Here is a 26189-nt window from a genome sequence, read left to right as displayed (position 1 = left end):
CGACAAACAAGCGAACTTTTCAAGTAAGAAATCTTTGCACACGACAAGCGCCTCTTCAGGTACTAGTACGAGTGCCAGGCATTCCACGGACGTTGAACGCTGACAGGAAAGCAGAGGCATTTCTGTGTACATCCAAGGTGTCTCATAAAAACTGTCTTGCAGTTTGACACTCCATATTAGTAATTCCCATCACTTTCCGACCAGTTACCTCCAGCTGTAGTTGTGTTTTTAAGGTGAGAAGCAATTCAAAGTGACAAATGGATGTCAATCGTACGATTGAAATATGGAGACCACTCACCCCATGTACCGTGCCAATCATTAAACATTAGCCAAACGCCTGATAATGCCTAATTACCAAAAATATCACAAAAAATGTATTTAAAAAAAATAAATTGTACAAAACCGGAGCCAGTCAATCGATGATGTGCTGCAAAACCCCCTGCAGAATGAGATTCTCGCAGTCACTGCGGAACATTAAATGCTGACTGCCCTTGGTGAGATTGATGACAATCCCACACTCCGTCTCGAACTCGCCGTAGTCTTTGAGGCAGCGCACCTCCAGCAAGAGAGATTTGGGCGGTTTGAGAGACTGAGTGAGGTCCAATCCCCCACTACCACCCATTTCGTCAGCGTCCGCCCGCATGAAGGATGCCAGGGCGGTGCAGTAGTTGCTGAACCACTTCAGCTCATGATTTGACATGTTTTGCCGAATTTCTGGAAAATTCGAAGAAATGTTATTAGTGCGGAACCATTATAAATCCCGAGCTAGCTAATACGAAGAGAGTTCAAGTCAAACTGGAATTTCGAAGTCTATAAAAGGATTTAAAAAAACTTCAGTGAATACAAACTGCTTTTATTTTTGGTACTATCTCTACCACGTTTATACACACAACCCAGTAAATAAATTACACCTAGAAAGCTTAAGCAGTGAAGGACTTATCAGCAAAAAAACCATCCCGAGGTATCGTCGTCAATGCTGAAGACTGTTATAGTACCCAACATCCGGTAACAACCCCAAAATATTCGTGGATGATTGTGTTAACTGTTTTCGTGGAAGAAGTCATCAATGTACGAGAGGCATATCTGATTGGATCGTTGTGTCACCCATGCCGACAACAAAAGTAAAGGACTATGTAGTTGTAGTTACCAAAATTGGACCGAAATTGAGCCGAAACGCATATTTTAGTTTACACAAGGTAGCTTTGAGCATACCAGTATCATGAGGCCAATTTAACTGATTTTTATGGCACAAGCATAGTGGTAAAACAGAAAACACTGTTCCATATTTGTAAATAAAAGTTTAGATGCACAAACCAGACCATCTAATGTGACATCTATGACCACAAAAAAGAAACCTACTCGATTATAATGAACCAAAAAACAAGCAGAATAAGGTCAACCAGAACAAGTATTACACAAACAAGGGACCTCCTTGAACGATATGACCAGAAAATACCACCAGAAAACATGGACTTAGATTTACAGAGATACTTAGAGAGTTCAACTTGATCGCCTGGTAGTACCTATGCCGACCGCAAAATTGGGTCTGTGTAGCTATAATTAGCTGAAAATAATACATGCGGATACTAGGTGGAATACATATGTTTACCTTTTGGTATTCCGGCACCGTACTGCCAACGAATCTCCTTAATCTGCATGAGACGAGCATGATGGTAGGCCAGGAGGCATCTTTTTACGCGTTCCATCGTAGCGTGTCGGATGACGACGGTCTGCACGATGTTGTCCCTATCCCTCACGGTGGCGCTATCATCCGCGGAGCTGGAGCTCTGGGAGGGTAGTCGAAGGCTTAGCACATCCTGACGATTCTTCTCATACAGTTGTCGCATCTCTTCAATACAACGCCGAACCTTGTCATCGTCGTAAGGTGCAAGACGATGTGACGTGCTGCGTTTAACGCTCTTAATCAAGTCCATTGCGATGCTCGTCACCGACATTCCCGGAGTTCTGGGTTACGAATGGTTGGGATAAATATTTAAGGTGGAAAAAGTGCTTGGAAATGAACGATACTCCCTTGAAATCCAGTGCTCACAAAAGGAGTCAAAACTAGGAAACGAGTCAAATAGTACATGGGAGTACAAAACACCCACTAAAGAGTTACTGCTGGCCAATTTACCCAACGATCTGACAGAAAACAATCAAGAAAATAGGTATTTAAATAGGCACATTTTGCACGTGAATTTGTTACATAAACGTACATAGTGGCAGATGATAAAAAGAAAAAGGATGACGATGTATAAAAGCCGCCCATAGCTGAATAATACAGTGGAAGTAAAGAATTCATTTCCCCAAGTCTTCACATAATGCTCCCCATATAACGGATCCTCCATAAAAGTCCAACGAATAGACGAGGCACAGCAATTGAGGAAAGCGATCGCCAAATGTGAATGAGTAGACGAGTCGTATTTACACTAGTAAAGGATTGGGTATTAAGACCAGGTTATGTTTGTGATTGGTTATAAGTACAAATTTTATCTTTAACAGCCTTCTACGTCGTTTAAAGAATTGTCTAGAGAAAAAGATTTCGGACTTTAAAAAGTATTTATCATGATGCCCTCAAGCATAATCGGTCGAACGACTGCCGAGGCCTAGGCTTTAATTCCTTGACCAGAATTTGTCTTTCCTTACTTAGGCTGCTTCTAATCGCAATGCATTTACCTGTAGTGCTTTATTCTCTACAATTTTGCAAATAAAACTTTTAAAACAAGCGTCTGGGCCCATATAATTGAGAAACCTTCTATGACAGCATCATGCAGTTAAACTTGGTCTGATTAACCATTCTGTTACAATTTAATTGGTCGTTATCGCGGATCGATCTTGCCCTGTTCTTGCTTGTTCCTAAGCTTTTCTTTGCCACAATATCTTTGATCTTTAGCGGCATTTCTCATATTTAGGTATAGTGGTGTCTACACTCCATAAATTTCGGGGAATTTACGCAATTGACTTTTGTGTTGACTCCACTTTGTCATCACGCTTATATTACCTCCACGTGAATAGTAGTGGGGCGTTCTGTAGTAATTTATCTACCGTCATTTAAACTGTTATATTCACCACTCTTTGTGTTAGCATTTGTAGTATTTTGCTTCTTAAATTCCGATTCCCCATTTTATTGTCACGGTTCCAGAGTGCCATCCATTTTTGCAATTCGAGAGTTTACCGCCAATGATGCACGTTTTTTCCTTTCAACTTAGTTTTAAGGTAAACATTCCAGTGGAATGTCACTAGATTATGCGTCGGCACTCTCCGAGTACGAAAATAAGGGTGTTTGTGGAATTCCCGAAGTCCGCGATCCCGACTACATTTTCGAACAAAAGGTATCCGTTCTGACCGATCTTTTGCGTCACTCCTCATACACCGTCGTCCACACTGGAGCAGGCCTGAGCACAGCCGCAGGAATCCCTGATTTTCGGGGACCTAATGGTATTTTTTCTCACTGGTCATTCTTCCCATTAAGGTGTCTGGACCCTTGAAAAACAGGGTAAAAAACCGGCTTTCAGCAAACCGTTCACAGAGGCTCGACCCTCTGTTGGACACATGGCTCTTGTGGCGCTGGAAAGAGCTGGATACATAAACTTTGTGATTACACAGAACATTGACGGCTTGCACCTTCGCTCGGGTTTTCCACGAAACCGTTTGTCCATTCTCCATGGCGATGTGTTTATGGAGAAGTGTGGCTCTTGTGGAGCTGTTTACATACGCTCTACGAAAATGGTACCAACATTTGGTCTTAAACCGACTGGGGCAAGATGCACGAAAATGAAGACGCGCGTCCGGCCGTGTGGGTGAGTGGGCTCATCTTGCCTGGGTTTAATTTTGCTTTGTTTAGGGGGAAGTTGAGGGACTCTGTTCTCGACTGGGAGGATGAATTACCAGAACCCGACTACGCCATCGCTGTTAAAGAGGCTCGGTGAGTCAATCCGCTGCTCTTATTTCGTTGCATGACCTGATTTTTTATTAATTCACTCGAAACTGATACACCTTCTAATCAAGTGTATTTTTCATAATATTGAATTAACATTACAAGCCATTTCTTTTCTTTTCTTATTTAGAGCAGGATTTTTAATGTAAAAATATGCTAGTTGCCTTTTGTACGGAATCTATCTGCCCGTTCAAATTACGCTTTATAAGTAGGTTAGTAGGTCAGATCAACTGATCAGATGACAAAATCGCATCGTCGTCCTAGCGTTTATGTCTAAAATTGCTTTCTATGAGGAAGTCACTGTGGCACCTTATCCAGTAGGCTTCCTTAATACGTTTACTATCAATCCCAGACGCAAATGGACTAACGCGGCTCACGTAAGATGTGTTATGCTGCTTTAAAAGATCTCGAAGACGTGTATTTGTTCTCAGATGAGGAGCATTCCCGAGCAGCGTTACTGTTTAAAACTACTAACCTATTTGTGGTACACGATTCGGAACAAGTTATCATAAACTGATGATGGGTACACGCCAAATATCCGTGACGCTTGTAGCGTGCATGTTAAAACATGAATGAATGCTGGAGTATTTGTACGGTACTTTGTTTCAACATCCTTATGTCTTTGAAACAGGTATCTTTCTCTGGGCCTATTTGGCATCACCCTCTACTGTCACTGCAATGCATTTTTAAGCTCCTCTCTCCCACTTTTTTAAATTGAGGCACACAACCTGTTTATCAAGTACTTATTATTATGGTATTTAATTACTTTAAGAGCAGTATGTATTCCTTCTGAAACCCAAAACATTATCTTAATTTAAATATATGAATGGACTAATTGGCAATGTGTGCCAAATGTTATGATACAATGTTTTCGGGCATTTTGAACTATCACCTTAAATCAATTGATAAATTGTCTTAACTGTATTGAATATATCCTATTCTGAAATGATTTCTCATTACAAAAAGACATAAATGCTTACTAAATGTTAAACTAACTCCTATCCTCGCTTAAATTTGCGTCACCACTAAGGCAATCAATGTTGTTTCCCACTAGGTAAGGTGTCTAAAGCACCCCACCTGAAACTCCGGCATAAATGACTCGAATTTACGAGCAAGTAGGTGTCCCTGGGCGTTGTTCTGTTTCGACGGTCGTGTGCTTTAACGATGGGCAGGTTTCATTCTACTTTATTTTGTGTTGTGGGTAATCGAAGAATGCAAATGAGATCCTAATTTTCTAGCATTAATTTACTGATTGCCGTCCACTTTTACTTTAGAGTTTCTAGATAGGCGCATGTAATAGTTCTGGCTTCATCCTACTCTCCGGCCGTTCTTATTGCTTCCTCGTATCGAAGTGCCGTTTGTCTGTATTTGGTTCCAGATTTTCTGAAGGCACTTATAACCTTTCCTTTACATAACTTAATTTTGGTGCTCTTGTCTGCGCTTAAGTGCATAACTCTAGTTTTATTTTACACACTGTGTGGGTTTGTTCCAGTCTGCTTCACATGGATTACAAAACGGGTCAGTATGCCTACATCTTGTCCGAAATATACATCTGTTTTGGTCCCCTTTTTCCCTGCACAAGTTGTCTTTGCTGTCTTCGGTTCATTTATTGTTTGATATTTCATTACCCTAAAAGCCTACTACTGGGATTTTTTGGTGTCCTTTTCATTTTGAACTCTGGCTCTCGGGTCTGTGAAATCCAAAATTGTGTGCAGTAAGCAACTGTACAATATCGTCTCTGATGTCCTTTTCCTTTTTCGGATTCAGATCGTAGGATCTTAGTCATTTACCATTCACTTACGCACTGCCTTGTGTGGGTTTTTGTACCGTTGCAGTGACTTATGTTCTTTCCCTTCTCCTACTCCCCCATCGCCGTAGAAACGCGCAACTCCACCTCTCCCTAGGCGTCTCTCCTCACATCTTCCCCTCAGTTCTCCTTCCCTTCCGTTCAACAGCCTTGGGAGCTCCCCGAATGCACTGTGTACATCGTAACAAACACGAAAACTCACCCACCCATTTGACTGCTGATCCGAGGTTTGTATGGTCGCCTTAATTCTCATTTGGATGCTAGCCCCTCTAGACTTAGGCTCTTAACAGTTAGGGTTGTTAAGGCACTGTTGCTTGTTGAAGCAAATCAGTTGGTGGTATTATCATCAGGCAAGAATAATACTAGTTGCGAGGTGGGTGGGGGAGTTCAAGTCATTAAAGAAACTAACAAACTAAGCAATTGGCAATGGATTTGTTCTCCCGCATAGTTCTCTGCTACTGCAGTCGCATACTTATGCGAGGATAGCAGACTCTTCATAGAAATAGACGTCATTAAGGGCTGGCATTTATTTGAATTAGCAATTTCCCTGACCCATTTGGATTTGCATGCACAAACATACAATCTTCTTCGTGCTCACTCCATTTAGTTTTCTGGCCTCCTTTGAAACCCTCCTAACTACGAATTCCCACATTACCAATTCTCAAATAGACGAGTTCTTAGAGTGGTACCTCGCTTCAGGTGCCTCACTCCCCAAAGGAAATGAAATGCTCAGCTCAGTTTACCTAGCTCCTCCGCAATCCTTTTCCAAACACTTCAAATGGACTCGCCATGCCGCGAGAGACAAGTCCGCTGCGACAGCGGCTAGTGGTGGACGGAAAAGACCAAGGTGTGCTCTCTGTCTATTTTTTAGCTGATGCCTTTTTTGTCCTCATCCTTTTAGTGTTGCTAATACTAACTTTAATATCTCCTTTGAGGTATGCTACATAACCCTATCCTCCTTTCCGGAACGTAGAATTTTGCCTTCATTACGGGTGAACATTTCGCCATTTTTACGTTGTTGTACAAGATTTATAACAATGGGGAAGTCGTCTTACCTCTTCAACTAATTGTTTGTTATGGGCGGATCTGCCTAAAGCAGACTTAGTGCGGGATATGAAGCCAAATGTCTCACGCTTCTAGAATTTTAGCTTCTTGCGCTAATATCCCTTCCATACTGAAAATTTCAGCACCATCGTTTGTTACTTCCGATATTAGCAGGCCTAACATTTATGATGAAAGGTGCATTGCGCCTTCAATTACTCTTCATGGGTTTGAGTGTGTGTGTTTTCTTATCTGCATGCTTAACCGGTGCTTTACCCATCTTAAATTTTTTACACGCTAACACACCTAGCTTCATCTAACCTCCTTTATATATTCAAAAGTAAGTCAATTACTGTCATAATAATTAGCCGTTGAGATTACCCTTATAATCGTACTCAGGATCAGATCAGAAACATGTCCTTCAGTCAACCTTCCTTCTTACATCTTCCAGGAGAGCTAACTTACAGCTCTGTATAGGAACATCGCTTCAAATACACCCCGCAGCTGATCTTCCCTTCACCTCAAAACAAGGTGCAGCCCCTCTCCCGTCTTCACGCAAACGCAGGCATCCTGATGATCAAGTAAAGTTATCAGATAGTGACTCCCCTTCTCACCATTCAAAACCCTCCACCTCGACCGGATCCTGTCCTACCAGGGTGGTGATAGTCAATCTTCAGCCCACGAAGTTTGATGCACGGGCCGACATCTGCCTACGAGCCGAAATTGATCGTGTACTCACTCGTGTGTGCCAAAATCTCGGTGTTGAAATACCTATTGTAGAGAACGAAGGTGGTGTTTTCATTCCAAAGATCGTCCTACGGTGAGCAAAGAAGTACCTAACTGTTTAATAGCTAGGCAAGAATAATGTAGACTAGTACTTTTTACTACATTACAGATCGAAGCATACAACAAAGTCAGAGCGTTTTCCCTGGATCATTCTCTCCCATCCTGAGAATAAAATTTCGCCATTCGCTTCTAACGAAAGCAACGACGGGAAGAAGGAGGAGGAAGACCAGACCGCAGTCAGTAAAAAGGACAAGGACGAGCCGCCGACCGATAATAAGCCGGTGATCGAACTCCCACAGTAAACCATTTTCTCTTTTTACGTAATATTTTTGTCAATCCAAGTTATACCTAATAGCTGCGTTTTAAGCATATCTTCTTCACATTTGGTCAAAACACTTTTCCAAGACTGAATTAAGCTCATCTCTTCTCGAAAACCGCATTAAGCATTGGAATGATAGAAAGATTACCAATCACGAGCAAAGTATTTGTAAGAAAAAAGTGTACAAATCATAGAAGTAACTTCTCTTTTAGCTTCAAGATAATGCGATTTCGTAGGAATAGAGGGACAGCTGTGCTTTAAGTTGTTCCCAATACATAAAAAGGCAGTCCAACAAATTCACGTTAGTCGGACAGCTGGAAATGTTAAGGGAGGGTAGATTTTCTACGGACAAATGTGGGAAGTATTTGCCTACTCGAAGGATTTTGCCGTATTCACTGAGTGACTTTTGCGGGGGTAACACTGTCCCAGGGACTATCTAGAATTGAAGATTTTATGTCTAAATTATGGCATAAATGTACATATATGTTTCTACCAGAGATTTATTTGGAAGAGGTCTCGCTGCTATAGTCAACTTGAGCTTCTGGTTGCCTGGGTCCTTGAAGTTTTACCAAGTATCGAAAACAGGGTTTTTAAAGTGTCAAACAAAGTCGTACTTGAGCCAGTTGACAAATAGCACTTTAACCTTTTTTACAAAATAAAATTTATAGCTAAAATGCAATTTCTTAAAAGTCTGATGGGTAAAAAGGAGTTCGTGACACATGACGCCGCGACTGCCGCAATCGTAAGTCTTTTCATGTAAAAGAGTACTAGTTCCTTCTCGGTGTGCGTGAAACATTATCAAGGATCAGTTAACCATAGCAACATCTGGTTTTGCCAACAAGTCTAAATTATCAACAGCGAAAGTCGTGGGAGATTAGATACTAGTAAACCGTTTACAGGCGTTTTTATTCACAATGTGAGGTGACTTACAAGTCTCACGACCATACTGACCGGCGTATAGATCTTCAAGCAGTCCAAAAACGCGATCACCTCTGACTCCGGTCGACCGGCGAAGTCAATTACCCTGGTACATCCCATTTCATCAAAAGGCGCGAGTTTGCGACACTCCAAGGGCGCGGTTAGGTGGGGTGAGGCGGGCTCACCAAAAGCGAACCGCGGTGGCATGTAGGTCCTGTAGAAGATATTCAATGATACCTCATTCGCGTCCATAGGTGGAATGGAACGCACGAAGCTAAGCAGGCCAGCCTGGTGCGCGAACCCCCAGAAGGCCACCATAATAGCTTGATAGGCGACCCAAAACACCAGCAGTAATTTGAGCCTCCTTACACGGAATGCAGCCAAAGTGACGGCAAATGGGAGGCTTGGGAAGAGGAACCGGGTCTCCTTGTGACCAATCAGCGAGAGAGCTAGTGTCGGGAGAATCGTAGCAAACCACACAGCAAATCTGAGAGATTCGTTAAAGCCCCTTCGAGATGGAGGAAGCAACGCGATTAATGCAAGTGGGGGAGTCAACATAAGAGGCCAATGGATGAGAATGTAGTGGTACCATGGGTGCAAACCATGTTCACCAAGCGTCTTCTCTGCAGAATTGTAGTTTAAGAAGCGAATTGGTGTCACTATCAAGGCAGGATGAGTTATTAAGTTATCTTTTGAATAATACTTCGTGTCAAGAAAGGCTAGTAGGGTTGCAGCAGCGTAAGCGGTAAACAGTCCAAGGGGGATAAAAAAGATGACGTTAAAGAGGCGGCGGGGGGAGCGAAGCATGCTGACCAGTTGCAGTCCGGCAAAGGGAAGTATGAAGATGGGGAATGTGGGACGCAGAAAGACAGCCCAGGCCGAGATCGCCGCTTGAATGATGAAGGCGGTGAGAGTGGTTTGAAAAGAAAGGTAGCAGAATATGCATACTGCGGCGGACTCCCAGACATTGCTCAGTGTGCGAGTGTTCCACAAGAGACCACCATAGGCCATTGAGGAGTAAAGGAGAAGCGCAAATGGAACCTTGTTTTGCCGCCTTTTCTCCATTTTTTTGCTGAGATAAAGTATGAAAGCATCGGGAATGAAAGAAAAAAGTGTGGTAATGAGGCGTGGTGGGAGAAGGAGTCGTTTGACCATATCGTCGCCGGAGAGTTGAGAAACTTCCTTAGATGGAAGCAAATAATCGACTGCTTTGATGGGGAGATGAACGAAAGGGTAGATACTAGAACGCGATCGCACCGGCCCATGTCCCACGGGTTCAAATTCCCATGTGCGAAGGCTGCAGGCGTTTGGGTAAATGTCATACGTGGCTATTTCGATGGATTGAAAGAATTCATCAGGATGCAGGTAGCCAGGACTTTGGAGGATAACGAAGGAAAGTCGTAAAGAAATGAGTAGTGCATATAACCCCCAGTAAAAGTAGCCAATGGGTACTGGCGGCGACTCCTCCAGCATATGCGATTAACCTAAGACGACAGTGTTTTTGGTTGTTTGTAAAAGAAAGTTTAAGGCGGATAGGGTATAAAGCTAAATTAAAGCGCACTAAAACTACTATCCGAAAAATGACTACGCACATCATAGGATATTTGCACATTTGTGGCGGGTGCAAACTGTCACTCATGACCCTTTTCTTTTCAGCTAAAACGCTTTCTACACCAAATGTTATGTCGACTACTGATTAACAGTGGTAGTGAAGGAAATGTACTCTAAGTGTATGAAGAACCTCATTTATCAGAACGGCATACCTCCACTACGTGATTGTAGCTCAGTAGGCTAAATTGCCAAGGGGAAGCACGAGACCAGGAGTGACTATCTATAGGGCAAAACTAACTTGTAAAAAACCCCCATTGGTTTTACTTAGTGAAAAATTTCAACTAGCAAGTATTCAACGCAATAACAACGAAAATTTTTTATTCAAAAAGCACGACAAATGCATCTTTTTCCTTCCTCGTATCCCAAATCTGAATAGAGCAACTAAAAAGTGCGTCCTGACTTTCGCTTTGTATTTTACAGAAATAGGCCCAAATTTCTCCCTATATAAAATGCAGCTCCTATCGTAAAAACTTGACATTCGCACCAGAGTTGAAGTGCAGATGACCTCAAGCACCCAGAAGCAGGGGAGAGCTGAGGTGCCAATGCCATGATTAGAGACCAATGAGGTACAACTTGCGGACGCTGAGGTGTCCGCACAGTTAAGTCCAGGGTTAGAAAAACACTGGGTCACTGTAATTGAAGTCCTTAATATGATTTGTTAATTCCACTCCCAAGAACAATGTGTCAATGTGCTGAAGTAATTTAAAACATGTTTATCCCTTTTTTCTCCAAACGCACGAAGTTAACATCAGAATTAAAAAGCATGTCTATTCTAGGATCACAGAGAAAATCATGGTATTGGCTGAAGATGTATAGGTGCTCAGACGATAAATTTGCCAAAACTGGTACAATATGTTGAAACAAATGTTCAAACCGATAGGTAAGATCTTGTAAGCCCGAATTTTTTGTTCAAAATGATTAAATAGAGGCTTGTACGAAACAGTCCAGCCAAGAAAACAATAGTGGTATTAATATGCACCAATTCGGAATTTTACGAATCAGAATTAAAAGGAGATGGCTAAGTTGGGAATGTGCCTGTTCCGCTTAGTAACCTTTATAATGCATAATTAAGCCTCATTTTCCTCAGCCTTACATGTGTAGATAAACTTTTACAAGTAGGTATTGTTTGTCACTTTTCCGTTAAGTAGATGTCTTTTACCACATGTTAATTAGTTTAAGTCCATCAGTGCCTTAATGAGGGCGTCTTCTTTAGAGTTCGCAATTCGGATTGTCATGCCTCTTGTCGATTAAAAGGCTCCAGGTATATCGCCAGATAATCTCAACAAAAAGGCACTACTGTTGCACGATTGTCACGAACATTGGTTTGGTTTTTCTGCGTACGCGTTGATGTTTCGGGACTTTTGGTTGCAATTTACAGGTTTATTGATAAGAGCAAACTAATGTTATGTGATAGTACGGATTTTTCTACTTATTGTGACTAATGTCGTTAATTTGTTCTGATTCATTTGTATCAATGCCTTCAATTAAGACTATTTTCAGCATTGTTAATTTAGAATTATTTCATTGAAACTTGTACTAATATATGAGCTGACGTAACTTCGAAGACGATTTTTTTCTTGTGATTAATTTCATCAAAATTCCAAAATACCCGTTGTTTTTGTGCTTTGCCATCAGTACTTCTTTGAAGTCTTTTATTTTTCGTCCTTCAATTGAGTCGTGCTAGTCCAGCTGTTTTTTTATCATTTCTGTTTGCACCCAGTGTTGTACGAATGTCAGTTTTTTACTCACTGGCTCCATTCATCTAGCTTTACACTAGAAGTAATCCAATGGCACAGAATGAAGAATCCATCAAGTCACAAACCAAGTCTCCGGATTCCCATTTGCCTTGTGTTACATGTCCCGACAACTCAATTTCATCTTTTGATCTCCTCAACTCCTGCCGCCCTGCTGCCATATTCTTAAAAGCCACTGCAGACAGCCAAAATCCACGTAAATCGATGACTCTGCCGAGTGTAAGTCCTCTTTCTACCTCCACCATTAAACAACGCTGTCCGTCGCCACCTGACGGTGACAACGCCTCCTCGGCTGCCGCTGCTGCTGCTGCCTCTCTCATCTCTCGACTGCCCTGTCAGCACTCTCCGACAACCAGCTCTAAGATCCAAGCCGCTTTTGTGATGGCCATGGCTGCCTCCTCCCCACCCTCAACGTGTCCCAGTTCCTCATCCTCAGGCCATCAAGGCGAACACGGTACCAACGACTTCCGCTCGGACACTCAGTCATCTCTTGGAGCCCTTTTCCGCCCACCTCCACCGACCGCCTACGAGACGGTGGACGGTGGAGGCAATGGCGCCGGTGACATAGGTTTTCCACCTGCTGGCTCGGGTACACTTCCGTCTTTCGTCCCCTTCACTAATAGCTCGGGTGCCTCACCAGACATCTCGGCTTCCACCTGCCTTACCAATGCTATGCTTTTCCCCGCCAGCATTGTCAATGTTCTTGGTCAACAGGTGAGCTCTTGCCATGGGATTCTTACCTTATCTTTCCGCCAATCTGTAGGAGTGCGCAATGGTCACCTTTTTATGAACTGAAGGCGTTTTGATCTGCTTCTAATTGACAGTATTTTGTCACTAAATTGCCCTCCCTCCTTTCATTCCTCTGTTTCTGCTCCTGCCCTTGCTTTTCTTGTCTGAAAAGTAGGTTTTTGTGCAGTTCTTATTTTAGTATTTTATGGCAAATGAAGAGTTTTGGGTGCAGTATTGTCGCCTTTTATTGAATTACGCCACTCTACCAATAGCTCGGTGTGGTGAAGGCATGTTGTTTACTGTCCCGTTATTGGTTATCCTCTGTGCCTTATAATTGTGCTTTTCATATTCGAGTGATGCAGTACTCTGCCTATCTACTCAGACTAATTTCTGCCAATTGGCACCTGGGTGATCCTTATTTTTAATCGCAGTCTCTTTGAGGTTATCTATCCTTCAATTCATACAATTTTATGCTTCATCGTGGTACCCTACTAGGGTGTGTTTATTACTCCTTTGCCTTATTAACGCTGCTTTGCTGTATACTTTGTCATTCCTTTAATTCTCTTTTAGGTCAAGTTGTGACTAATATATTTTGTTCCTTGGGGGAAGAAGTGACTCCTTTTATTGTTATACTGTGATCGTTTCTACAACCACCGAATGCTATGATTCGCGTTTTCTTTTAGCGGTTATTCATTCATGCTACGCTAATGCCTCAGTTTTAGAGTAATACACGTAAAGTAGTCTAACAATGTATATCTGGATGCGTTCCTTAGACAAAACTTAGTGTGCATCGCTGATCATCCTCATCTAGCTTCTCGGCACAATCACATGATGCGAGTTTTCAGGCTACATCCATCACTTATTGCCTTTATAATCTACCGCAAGTAGCACACGACTGTACTTCTTCCCGTGCATTTTGCACTACCCAGTCAATGTTTGTAAGTGAATAAATTATGAAGGTGCATCAACTTATTTTTTCAACAAATTTCCCCCGCCTTTCAGATGCAAAGCAATCAATACCACCAGCCGCAGTCACCAGCATACCTCTCGACAATAAACACCAATTCAGGGGGCGGTTTTTCTCAACAATCGCAGCAACAACAAAGCGGTCCACAGGGCGGTGGTGGAGGAGGGGCTGGTAGTGGTGAGGTGCAAGCACCCCCATCGCTGTTTCGGTCGGTGGCTGGCGCGATTCCGCCACCTCAGCCTCCCCCCATTCCTTCTGCCGCTGGAAGCACCGACACTGGTCGATATAGCACGCCCGGTCGCTCCGCTTCCGGTACTCTCCACGAAGACACAAACAACAAGCGAGAACAACGACTACTGAAGAACAGGTGAGTCAGTTTGTCAAATTCCTCTCCCTAACTACGTCATTCGCTTTCACTCCTATTTGATTTCTGTCTTACTGGAGGAGGCGCTCTTCCCTCTTTAACAACTCAAATAAATGCGAGTACGTTTCGTTTCGATGGGTAGAAGACCTGATCTTACATTTACAATTACTGTAACGGATGCGACTGTTGAACCTGCATAGTTATCTCTTTTTAAAAGATAATTACACGTCTAGACGCGCACTTTACTCCCTCTAAAATAGTTGATTTCATTTTTAATTGCCGCTTTGAGAGACATTTCCAGATTCCCCCTTTTTGCTTTCTGTCATGGCCCATAATTCGTCTTTCTGTGAAGAGCTCATCACGCAGCTTATCCCATCTTGTAAGTAAGCAGACTAGTGGGCAAGCAAGCATAGGATCACGTGTTATCGTGAGACCAATCACGCTGTCAACCTCGGTGGCATACCGTTTGAAGTAACCCCGGGGGGAGACCCCTTGACAATTTAGTGCGCTATGACTTTTAGTTATCTTTCCATAATTGACAAGCAAGTGTTTTCCTCAGTGTGTCTGCCTAGTCTTGATACGTTTCTGGAAGTTATTCCACCCGAAAGTAATAATGCGTAGGTTCATTCTAAGCACTATTAGTAGAAGCGGAGTTGCGTAGGACCATCTTAGATCCACCTTGTTAAGTAGGTCCTGGAACCACAGTCTAATCGACAATCGGTATGATTTCATTCATCCACTTTTAACTGATCCGTTTCCCTATCAATGACGAAATATACTGCTGTCTGTTTGCTCCATATCTCAGTTCTCCCCTTCTTACTGAGAGGATGAGACTGCTGTCGGAGTATAATTACCTTTGATCCTTCACAAATTCCCCCTAACTAGGGTATTGTAAATATCCCACCCTATTCTTGCAGGTCGGTTTCAAATATACCTCTACCACGGAAAGTCTTGTCTGAAAGATGGAGGACTATGAAACTACGCTTTTCCAAATCCTCCCCAAATTCCTTTGATTCCTGAAAAAGATCTTTGTCAATTGATATTCTTCTGTCACCCGTGACCTGAGCAGCACTGCTTACAAAGTCACTAATATAATCCCATCTGCCTAATTCGAGGTTGTACTCTCTGCAGTTGGTTTGCCAGATCTCATCTTCCATCCTTGTTATTGAGGTGGCAACCTGATCAGGTTTTGTTTCCACCTGGCCCTCCTATTAGTGGCTACTTTTGCCCCATCCTCACCTATCTTGATTTCAGATCTCAGTGTCGTGATTCTGATCCCCATATCAAGCAAAATCTGCAAATTTTTCGGTATACGGTGCATTCAGTGGCTGCACTGACGATCTGACCTTTTCTTTTTTGTAAATTGAATCCATCATTCCTCCAAAACGGTTCTTGTACGACAAATCAAAGAGGACTTACGAGCTAAAGATCATCTCCGAATAATGGTAATGTATCTTCAAAATTAGTTACTCTCAGACATTCAGCGCTTTGGGAGATCAAGTACTTTTACATCTTGTCACCTCATGAAAAAAAGAGAATCAACGTGTAATGACATGGTGTGGCTCGGTGTGACACATGGTATTAGCATTACTGAATCATTCGTCTATGGAAGAGTGGCAGTTGCTCTGTTTTACGTGGAGCACCCATCGCTCGTAGTTGCATAGTAGTGTTTTCTGGATCAGGACTTTGAGGGGTCACCACCGCAACAGCCTTTTTGTCATGTAACCGCGCACCCCTCCCATTTTACGGGGATGACACTTGTGGTCATGACGCCTGGCATGTGATAGTTGCATGCACATTCGCTGCGGATTTTACCCTGCGTGCGTGTATATTTTCTAATGCCTCCAGCACATGCGCGAATGATGCTTTTGATGATGGTGGTGATGGTGGCACGTTTTTTGTACCTACTGTGGTCTCGTTTCGGCTTGTCATAGGTCTTTCATTCTGATCACACACTTGCCACGTGTCGCCATCACGCTGTACTCATTTGGTTGAGAACGAGGTGAAGACAAGCCTAAACACTCGTCGAAATCCCTTCTTGGTCACTCACGTCAACTTGTTTCGGTGTTCTTGTTGTATGCCGTGTTATTTCTCAAGAATCTACTGGGCGTACAGATCAGAAAGTAGCTTTGTTCAGTGAGGTGTTCAAGTCGAATTACGGCTTTTAAGTTCATCATTAGGAGGAAACTAACATTAAGGAGTTGAGATTGCATCTGTCCTTCTGGAAAGTTTCTCTTCTACTGCATTCATACGATCATCTCAGAGTTCAACAAATGCTTGCGAAACAGCTTCTGTATGGCTGGACTATTTTGTAACTTTCTAGAATGTTTTGCTACTGGGTTCACGTTGACTTTTCTAAATTGAAAATGATGATGAATGATCGTGTTCACCATTTCTACAGAAAGATTTATCTCTTGTGCGATCCCATGACTACAGGCCGTGCGTAAACCAGGCGTCCAGAACCGGGCGTTCCATTCGCAGAACAAGTGTTCACAGGAATGGCAGCTGAACTGCCGCGGCTGTGATAATCACTGACAGCTGTCCGAACTTTTTTTAAAACGGTGATGCCACCCAAACCACATTTTGCTGAGTAGTTGAGCATCCTTCTGCCATACTGTTTGAATTCTTTTGTAGGTACGAGTATTCGCGTGTTTGAGTTTTACGCATCCCTTCACAAGATATTTTGCTGCACGCTCCATGCGCTGATGTCCGCCATGTCGATGAATGGTGTTGGGACGATCACCCCCGTTATTAGTGAAAGGATATTTTATGCATTTGGCACTTCCACGGCCACTGTTACGTACCTTTGTATAGCTGTGAAATTTGAAGTCCTGGTTCGGTTTGAATGCCTGTCGTATAAGCGTAGGGAAGAGCTAGGAGACCTATGCTATAAATATCATGAGTTTAGCATGGCATTAGTCCTAGAGTTGAATCGCGGAAGACTGAAAAGGCATGTGTAGTCAAATATGGAACTGGGACCAATGTCATTCTATTCAACCCCTCGTTTCCTTATCCTCTGGCGTAAATGTTAAGAATCGCGTTGGCCACATTGTCCTTAGCTTAGTCTGAACTTTGAGGTTATTCGGTGGCAGTCGGAATGCTCATGTGGAGCTCGAAATTACATGACGGAAGTGTTTGTGCAAAAGCTCTGAGAATGTCAACATCTGCATAACCGCTGTGTTTGTACTTAAAAGTGGCTAAAGCCCTTTGCCAAATTTCTTGCTTACCTACCTTTATCCCTATTGTACTGGGGGCCTTGAGTGTAACCGGCTTCTGTTCTGTCAAGAAGGTGCATTCACCGTGTTTGACACTGATTTTTCGGTATATTTTTTATCAAAAAGTACGATTTTGTTAGAATTTAATTATTAAAATGTTCATGGAACTCTTAGCTCTTATTGAAAAGCAGTCACAATTTTCCTTTCGAGGAAGCTTTCCCGCGTGACACATGCATAATGTATTAACTGGCAATTGCTTCTTTATTTTTACTCCTGAAAATGCTATTTTTCGTAGCAATTGACCATCGAAGGTGGTAAGTAAAACATAGGAAGTCATTTTTATCTTAAAAATGTTTTGGAAGTTTCGTTTTTACCCAAACGTATTCTGATGAGTGAGTAATAAAACAGTAGGATTGCTCAGTTAGTTTAGCAGAAAAGTCGTGGAGACATTTTCACTTGTGTTGGCCCTATCATTTGGCTGCGACACCTGCCTGGCCTGCCTTGTCACCTGTCAAAATTCCACTGTCCAATAGGTCATGTCTCAGCTTCCCCATTTCCATTGTCTACCGATCTCTAATGTGTTATGTAATTTGCAACTCCTCTATTTCTTTCGTTCAATCGTATTTCGTAGGCACTGCTGTTGTGTTGATTTGTTTTGTGTGGGTTTTATTACCTCATCCCAGCTTTCACGTCGGCAGTGCTGTTGTGGCAGTCGCCCATACCGCCTTGTTATGTAGAACCGCTTTTGTTTTGTCTACTTTCATGATTGAACAGGAAATCATCACAGCCACTTGTAGCGCTCTCCTACTCCCTTGTTTTTGCAGCGGATCAGCTTTTTGGCTGATAGTTGGTTCTAGTAAAATGTCAAAGGCGACCGTTGGTGGGCGATTACAAAGATGAATGCGTGGCTAACCTATAGTTGGAATTGGTACACATTTAAGTGAGATGAGAATGATCTACCTTCTACTTGAAATCCAAGAAAAATTCGCCTTCAATTCGTAGTGTTTATTTTATTTCAGACTGATTGCTCAGCGCCGTTTGGTGCACTTCAAGTTTATTGACGTGGTCGTATCATTGGGAAGCATGTCTCAAATCTACTATCTTTTCTGAAAGTCTATTCTGGAATATATGTAAAAAGTGGTGGAAAACCAAGTGATTACGTAAAGAATTGAAATTAATCTGCATCAAATGTCTAAACGTCTATACACACTTCATTCCAACTGTTCTTCAGAAAGCGCCATATTTCTAAACACTCTCGTTACCACCATCACATTTGGGTGACGTGTGTTCTTTGTCATTTGCTATAACAAAAATAGATGTCGAATGATCTTGATCTGAAGACAATTACACCTTTTCTTAATTTTTGAGCAGCAGTTGAATGAGTCAGTTTTTCTGTCTAAGTGTTGATGTTATGTTAGAACACGGAGCCCAGTGAGCCTTAGATGCATCTGTCACAAATAGCGAAAAGATGAGACCGAGTTTATTCTCAAACCACCAATACGCACTTCAAAGTGAGCGCTTGAGTCTCACAAAACTGATCGCTCATGTAACCCTACACACTTGGGATTACGTGTCATTACGCTTCAGTGTCTTTCTGTGGCCTCATTTTTTTCATCTCCTTCTACCCACTTTCCCAGTGCCTACGCACTGTGACAACTTAGCGCTCTCACTCCAACTATGGTCATCATCGCATTCCAGCTAGATCCACCTAAGCACACTACCCAATAAAACCCCTCTAGAAGTATAAACAGGATTAGAAGTGTGCGTTTTACTTTGGGACAAGGCAGCGAGTGGAGGGGAGGAGGAGGAAAGGTGCGTTTTATAACGTGTTATGCACAGCATGTACTTCCACTATCCGACATGTGTTTGTGTGTATGCGCGAATGCGTCTGCGGTGTTTCGGTGAAGCAGCGTAGACGCCACTGTGTGGCTTCCACCGTCTCGTCATCGTTAACTTGTTTACTACGATCGCCACACTGGGTCGCATACAGTCAGGCACGCGCGTGCAGACAGGTTTACACACGTTTGCCTAGCCTCGCTTCGCTTCACCCGCAAGCCATTGGTCTTCCGGGCTGGTCTTCTGCCTACGACCTTGACGCGACCAACCCACGGAGGGCGTTCGCCTTCTCCCTTCCCCTCCCTCATGCGCACATTTACTGTCGTGCGGACGAGCGGGCTCGCGTCTCCGCACGAATGGCACGCTTTTGGACAAAACAACAACGCGGCGTTTAAGAGCGTGTTCGCAATGTAATGTTACATCGCTGCGCCTCTTGCGTCTTGCTGCGACTACCGCGAGCGCTACTACTGTTGTCACCATTATTGCCATGCTCTGGGCTCCGTGCCTTCGATCTTTTGACTGCGGTCTGCACTGTGTACGTTGCCGTGTACAGTTGCTTTCCTTTTTAACTCAGCCGCTGCCAGTCTCAAATCAGATGTATCGGTCCAATATGGTACCCAGTATCGATAATTTTTTGACAAAATGAGCTCTCTTAAGAACTGAAAAAGACGTAATTGTCTTCAGACCACGAACGTCGTACACCTGATTTATCGTTTTAAGCTTAACTAGTCCGTTTATCACGGGAATTCGCGCAACCAGGTGCTGCAAAATGATCAAGAAGCACATGCCACAGATTCGTGACGCTAAGCTCAATTCTAAGAAGCTTGAAGCGTCACACACACTTGTGACACTGGTAGTAAACGTGTTAAGTGAATCACGCCCGATTATTGACTGATAAAGGCTCGGTGTGTTTTTAAATTCTCTTATTTTTTAGTCAACAATCCTTCAAATACCAATTTGCCTTGTCTTGTAAAGGTCTTTACCAAATTTGACCTATACTTCTCTATTCAATCAACTACATGCCTATTGATGTATAGTCAGTGTTGACATTCGCGTTAAACACATTTGAGTGTGCTGGAACCTCATCAGACAAAATCTGGGAATCCCTTTGGCTTCGTGATTGCAGTTTTGCTGTCAAGCACTGCAAGATCTGCGACGCTTCCGTAGATGGTTCTTTTGATTGATGGGTTGACTGTGTATCTACTGATGAAAACCAATCGTTAACATCCGAAAGAAGCGGCGCTATACTTCTGATCCCATTCATGTTTTTATCCCTCTAAGTGCGTTGACTTTCATCTGCCTGAATTTTGAAATTCCTTTAACATCATGGTCAAAGTCTTACCGTTTAGTTCAATGTTTCAAGGTTTCTTTAGGTAGTTTTCTGGTAGATAGGCAACCCCTATATCTCGCACTAGAACATTATCCTGTGAAGCTTCCTTAAGTGCATTCCACTCATTTTACTGCGTTTATAAAGCTTTTTCCGGATACACTAATTGACCAAGACTAGAATCCCCATTTAGTCGATGAATAAGTCGCTTTACTGCTGCTACTCCCTATTTTCATATTGCAGAGAGGCAGCGAGAGAATGCCGTCGCAAGAAGAAGGAGTACGTGCGCTGTTTGGAGCGTCAGGTAGCCATACTGCAAGATCAAAACCGTCAGTTGATCGAGGAATTGCAGAAGATGAAAGCGCTATGTGCGGGCGCCTTTCTGGATTCAGCCGTCCAACAGACACAATTGCAGAACCCCCCGGGGCTCTCCAATGATCGAAGACTTGGTGGTGGTGGTGCTGGCAGCGAAGGAAGCGGGATGGACTTTGTAGACTCTGCCCCATCCGCTCCTTCGGCCGCCCACCACCATCACCATCCCCACCGCAAACCGCTGCCGCGTTTGCCCTCGCCCCACCCTACTGTCGCCACATCTGACGCCAGTGGAGGCAACGCCAACAGTTTTCACGCTCCCTCGGAAATGGATGCCGACTCTTCCGCTTCCCGACCAGTCTCCAGTGAATTGACCCTCCTCAAATCGCCCGATTTTCAGACTCAACAACGACTACTTCTACTTCACGGTCTTTCTGCGCTCAAGGAGGGTGGAGTTGGTGCTGCTGGCGGTGGTAGTAATAGCGGATTGAGGAAGAGCGAAGAAAACAATTATTCTAGCGGTGCATGGATGTCCTCTCTTACCGAGCAGAAACCGAAGTTCCCCGACGACGAGATGGATAATCGGCCTCCCTCCTCCTCACCCCACATCCACCCTGTCAAACGGGTTCTCAAGCGCTTCGGCAATGAGCAGCATCGATTATCACAACTCCAAAAACAACAACAACAGCAAAGTGCCGGCAAACCAGATCCCGATAAAAGCCACTAGATGCGAGGCTGCTTCCTGTCGTGTTTTTTTCTTCCTTTTCATTCCCCTTCCCCTCTTCTACTCATACACACGTCATCTGTTTTCAATGTTGTCATTGGTGAGAATACGATCCCGCTCATGCGTACACGCGCCCATCATATCTCAGGTCTAGGACTTTACCAGCAGGACCGTCTCTGCTGTCGTCCACTTGTTCTCTGATCTGCCAGCCTCACCCCAGTCCTGCCTGTGTGGGAGTGTGCGTTTGAGTGTATATCCTCCTTACATCCCCTACTCAGTGTCTTTCATTTTACCCTCTGAGAGCGCCACTTTGAGATCTGGCGTTCATGTTTATATTTGCGTACAGACGTAGATTGTTTCAGGGAGCATGCACACACCCACATGCGTCTTTTATCGGGAGAGTTCTCTCTTCCAGATGTGTACGTGAATTACTGTGTTCGGCCCTCTTCTTTCTTTCTTTCTCTTTTTTCCCTATCCTCGCGCCATAGATGGTGTTTCTGCAGACATGAACCAGTGGGTGGATGGGTTCCCTATTTTTTACGCGCTTGTTTTTACGCCTTCCACTGTGTAAGATGCTTCCTCGAGAGCAAGATTTGTTCTCCCCTCCCTTACACTTCCCTCGTAGATTGCGCATCTCTCGTGTGTTGCTCCTCTTTCTGTCGCACCTAACAGGGCTGTTTACCCCGGTCATTCAACCACTGACACCCACAAGCTTCCATACACATATACATATATATATACATACTCAACCACATGCGCGTGTCAGCCATTTACTCCTCTATGCGCCAATTTTATATCGTATATCTATACAGACTAATGACATTATCGTGTGTATTGCCATCGTTCCTACTTTGAAGGTGCCATACAGTAAATCCTTTTTAAAATACTTCTCTGCCTCCTTCTGCCTCCCATCCTCAATGCGTCTTCTGACTGTAGCCCTAACATCTTGATTTGGGACTTAAAAACTCTCCTGCGTGTTCGTCATAGGCCAATGACTGAAAGGTATCATGGAAACGTATTCTGCAAAGTGGTAAGGACTGTCAAGTCTTTGGTGACAATCGAAGCACTCCTCGTTGTCTGTTCTTTCGTCCGGTAACCTTTGACCTGGGTTGTATAGCCTCCTCCCCCTCCCTCCTCTCCTCCTCCTCATCCTCCTCTTAAACGACGAATTTGATGATGTAAAGCCTTAATGGGAGGGGTTTCATTGAGTTAAAAAGTTTAATTTTCAAACAGAAGGGTCACATATTGGAGACTGGATAAATGTAATGATGTCTGGCGAAAACACGTCGAAGAGTGGTTAGAACTTGCGGCAAAAAACTAGCCCTTTCCCCCTTCTTTACCATAAAAGTGCTTGCAGTTGGTTGCTTTACCCAAATCACCACCTGTTTGACAGAGAAGATTATGTGGCATTTATTTTCATCAGTTCCATGCACTAATACGTTATCATTTGACACCCGCGTCCTCTCTGGAGGTGTATGAGTCTGGTGACCTCATCAGAAGCGGTCTGCTAACAGAACTGACACTAAAGGAATCAAGACTTTTGGAGAATGAGGAGTTTGTGTGTTTCGACAACTCAGAAGTGATCACAATTGTCGCCCTACCACTCAATGCGGAAGCCGTCACATCAGTTACAATTCCAACGCTCCACTGCCATACAGTAGAGAGTTTATTAAAAGAAAAAGTACAAATGTGTTCCACAGTGGAGAAGTCAGTGAAAAAAAAGTGACGACAGACAGGTAGACAGGTAACTACAGGAATGCATTAACAGTTAGACAACACATTCATCATTATTAATCGGTCAAAGCTACTGCTGCTGCTGCTGCTGCCTCTATTGTGCACATGCGTTCATGACAGGTCCTCAGTAAACACAACTTATTTTAGGGCGGTGGATTACGTTTGTGGGTAGGCAAAGTGAAGCATTGTTTGACTGAAGAGCGTATCACGTGATTCACTGTACTACACGACAGCACAATGCACAGTCGCAGCTAGACAGACGGAGACATGTTGTAAATGGAAGCAGCCAATAAGGCGAGGGGGAAGGAGGGAACGCATTAACCGTGTTGGTCATTTCTCAAAATTAAAACAGCAAAAATCTTGTATCATTAGCATATAACCCCAATTTCGACAAAAGGCGCAACTAAAGTAGGCGCTATTTGCAAGAGGGGCTTTTCGATAATGAAGCAGAAATGAAAATACGCTTGTCAATATCGTTGCTTTGATCAACTTATTTTACTATGACATAAGACATCAAAGGAACTGAGTTTTGCGGCGCCATGCCTATTGCCTTAGTTACGAAAGGCGGCGGGAAGGTCACATGCATCGAAGAGTAAAGAAGGAGAAGAAATCTAGGCTCCTCCCATAAAATACAACAATTTTGCGGTTTTCAGAGGACAAAGTGAGCTTGAGCTGATGGTTAATCATCTCATGAATAGCTACCGCCACCAATCCTCATCCTTATTCAAAAAACAGCAATAAAACAATTTTAATGGCGATTCATGCAAAGTGAATAATAATAGGCAATTGATGAATATGAGCAGAGAGGAGATTTGTAATTGCTTAAATATTTAGCGCAACCAATCGAAGACGTTTATTTAGGGCTCGGGTGAAAACTCTTTCTCATAAATCTATTAAATGTTAATGCATTTATTTAATTCTTTCTAACTCTAGTTTAAAACAATGTAAAGGTCAGATAGCGGTAAAGTGAGCAGTGTGTGTCAATGTTTTTAGGCCTCATTTACTCTTGCGGTGGAGTTGAGACACCGAATTCCCCAAGATACTTCTAAAACGTACTCGCTATTGTCCCTTACCATTCTGTAGGGGTTAACTATGCATCAAATGATCTCTTTGTTGCGAGTGGCAGTTATTATTTGGATTACCAAATACGAGTTAAATATTATTTTTTTTATATTCCAACCAAGAAACAATAAAGCTAAACGTTGTTTACCCACTGTTCACGTGTTTATCCTCTTTCTCTGACTGATCTGCTTCAAAAGAGAGGAGGTTTCTGGAAGGCAACATTGCTTGCTTCTTACCGCCATTTCAATCGCACCCTGAGAAGTGCTAAGTGCTTTGTCTGAAGCTTTGAACTTATATTCGCCTACCCTAGCATCAAAAGTTAAAACTGCGTGCTAGAGCAGAGTCTCTCAAGTCAGCTCGGCATGTCATGTGTTCTCTGGCTAGTTACGCCCTAACCCATGACAAAATGCCCATCATAACTTTTGCCTTGTCTATGTTCTCAAAAGAGTTGTTTAAAATTTGGTGATTTCAGATGTCAATTGGAGGCCAAAATGGGGGTTTTAAACGAGGTGATGCACCTTAAAAATAGCCAGAGCAAAAGTAAATCCTTTGGAGACATCAATTGCTGATCCCCAAAAACCAAGAAATGGATTGTTTCATAGTAAAGAGTAAATTTGTTCGATTTGTTGTTGTTAATTTTATGATTTATGATTAGCATTAGTGTCCAGTATAACAAGTTGATTATTACTAGGTAACTTTTGAGCAGCAAGAAAAAATGACTGAGCAAATTCTCATAAAATGTCAAAACAGTATCAATCATCTATGATTTAATTAATATCGCTAGAGCGATTTGGGTTAGTAATATTCCATAGGCGATTGAATGAACACGTTTTGCTGCGCAGAGCAGGAAGATAAAGGAAAATCTGAAATCAGCGTCGCCGTCTCTTTGAAGCAATTGAAATTTGCTAGAAAATTGTCATGAGGAATTTTCTTCGGCATCACAAATTATTGAGGCCACGCCTTTAATCATGGCGTTTGCATAATGTCAGGTTTCACCTCAAAACAATGGTAAAGTTCTTAAACCAGCTGTGCATTTTGATTCTTTAAGCTAGGAATAAGTTCAAATCATGGTGGGACTTTACTATCCTACGGGTGTCAAATTAAGTACAGGTGCAATAGGCAGTGGTAAGTGCTAAGTGCAGTCTTTTACTACTAGTACTGGTCAGCATATGTGTTGCACTTGGATCGGTCCACTTTAGGGCCTATTTATTACCATGGCAGGAATCAGTGGTAGTGTGTGCGGACAACATCGAATGGTGCCAAACAAAGACGTAAAATCTACACTTGAAGGTAGCAGTCAACACAAATGCACAGTACAATTCCCGAATACAATAGACATTTGGATGATACCAACTTATAAGGGCAGTTAAAATTCAGGCAGTGGCTGTTCTAGGCCCACAGAAATCAAATCTGCAAACATTCACCCAGTAGTAAAATTTCATTAGTGCGTACCTGTTCTGCGGACGCAACAACCATCAGCATTCATGAACATTTGTAACTCCAAGAATTCGACCGCTCTTTCTGCTCTTGCATTCTAAGAAGAAAGGCCATAAGTTTCTGGATCGCATCATTACATGTAGCAAAACCCGGGTACAGCATCAAAATGGACATCAAAGCAGTAGAAGCATGCAGTGTCGGTATCAATGACGGCAAATTAGGCCTACCTAGGAGTGTGATCAATTCCGTGCAGAATCAACTAATCAGGAACTTGTTAAATACTAAGATAACCGTACAACTTTGTCAGTA

At 42.9% G+C, this 26189-nt stretch overlaps 4 protein-coding genes across 4 annotated transcripts; 2 read left to right on the top strand and 2 right to left on the bottom strand. All coding sequences in view use genetic code 11, as the record gives it.

The window, feature by feature from the left end:
- Positions 1-412: 412 nt before the first annotated feature.
- EGR_00438 (DNA replication complex GINS protein PSF1) lies at positions 413-1955 on the bottom strand (the record flags this gene model as incomplete). The annotated part of the gene is made up of 2 exons (XM_024489687.1): positions 413-714; positions 1610-1955. 2 exons carry the CDS (start codon positions 1953-1955, stop codon positions 413-415), a joined length of 648 nt encoding a protein of 215 aa, XP_024355684.1.
- Positions 1956-3233: 1278 nt separating this feature from the next.
- On the top strand, positions 3234-7873 carry EGR_00437 (NAD-dependent deacetylase sirtuin-6; the record flags this gene model as incomplete). The annotated part of the gene is made up of 5 exons (XM_024489686.1): positions 3234-3438; positions 3473-3800; positions 3845-3925; positions 7237-7605; positions 7681-7873. 5 exons carry the CDS (start codon positions 3234-3236, stop codon positions 7871-7873), a joined length of 1176 nt encoding a protein of 391 aa, XP_024355683.1.
- A 231-nt stretch (positions 7874-8104) lies between these two features.
- Positions 8105-10281, bottom strand: EGR_00436 (GPI mannosyltransferase; the record flags this gene model as incomplete). The annotated part of the gene is made up of 2 exons (XM_024489685.1): positions 8105-8326; positions 8821-10281. The coding sequence occupies 2 exons, from the start codon at positions 10279-10281 to the stop codon at positions 8105-8107; spliced, it is 1683 nt and encodes a 560-aa protein (XP_024355682.1).
- A 1002-nt stretch (positions 10282-11283) lies between these two features.
- On the top strand, positions 11284-22808 carry EGR_00435 (cAMP-responsive element modulator; the record flags this gene model as incomplete). Its single annotated transcript, XM_024489684.1, has 5 exons — positions 11284-11309; positions 12197-12887; positions 13905-14236; positions 20855-21615; positions 22765-22808. The coding sequence occupies 5 exons, from the start codon at positions 11284-11286 to the stop codon at positions 22806-22808; spliced, it is 1854 nt and encodes a 617-aa protein (XP_024355681.1).
- Between the last annotated feature and the right edge of the window lie 3381 nt (positions 22809-26189).

This window comes from Echinococcus granulosus, assembly GCF_000524195.1.
Source record: "Echinococcus granulosus chromosome Unknown EG_S00002, whole genome shotgun sequence".
NCBI lineage: Eukaryota > Metazoa > Platyhelminthes > Cestoda > Cyclophyllidea > Taeniidae > Echinococcus > Echinococcus granulosus.
The sequence above is the reverse complement of the archived record's forward strand: the minus strand, read 5'-3'. Positions and strand labels throughout refer to the sequence as shown.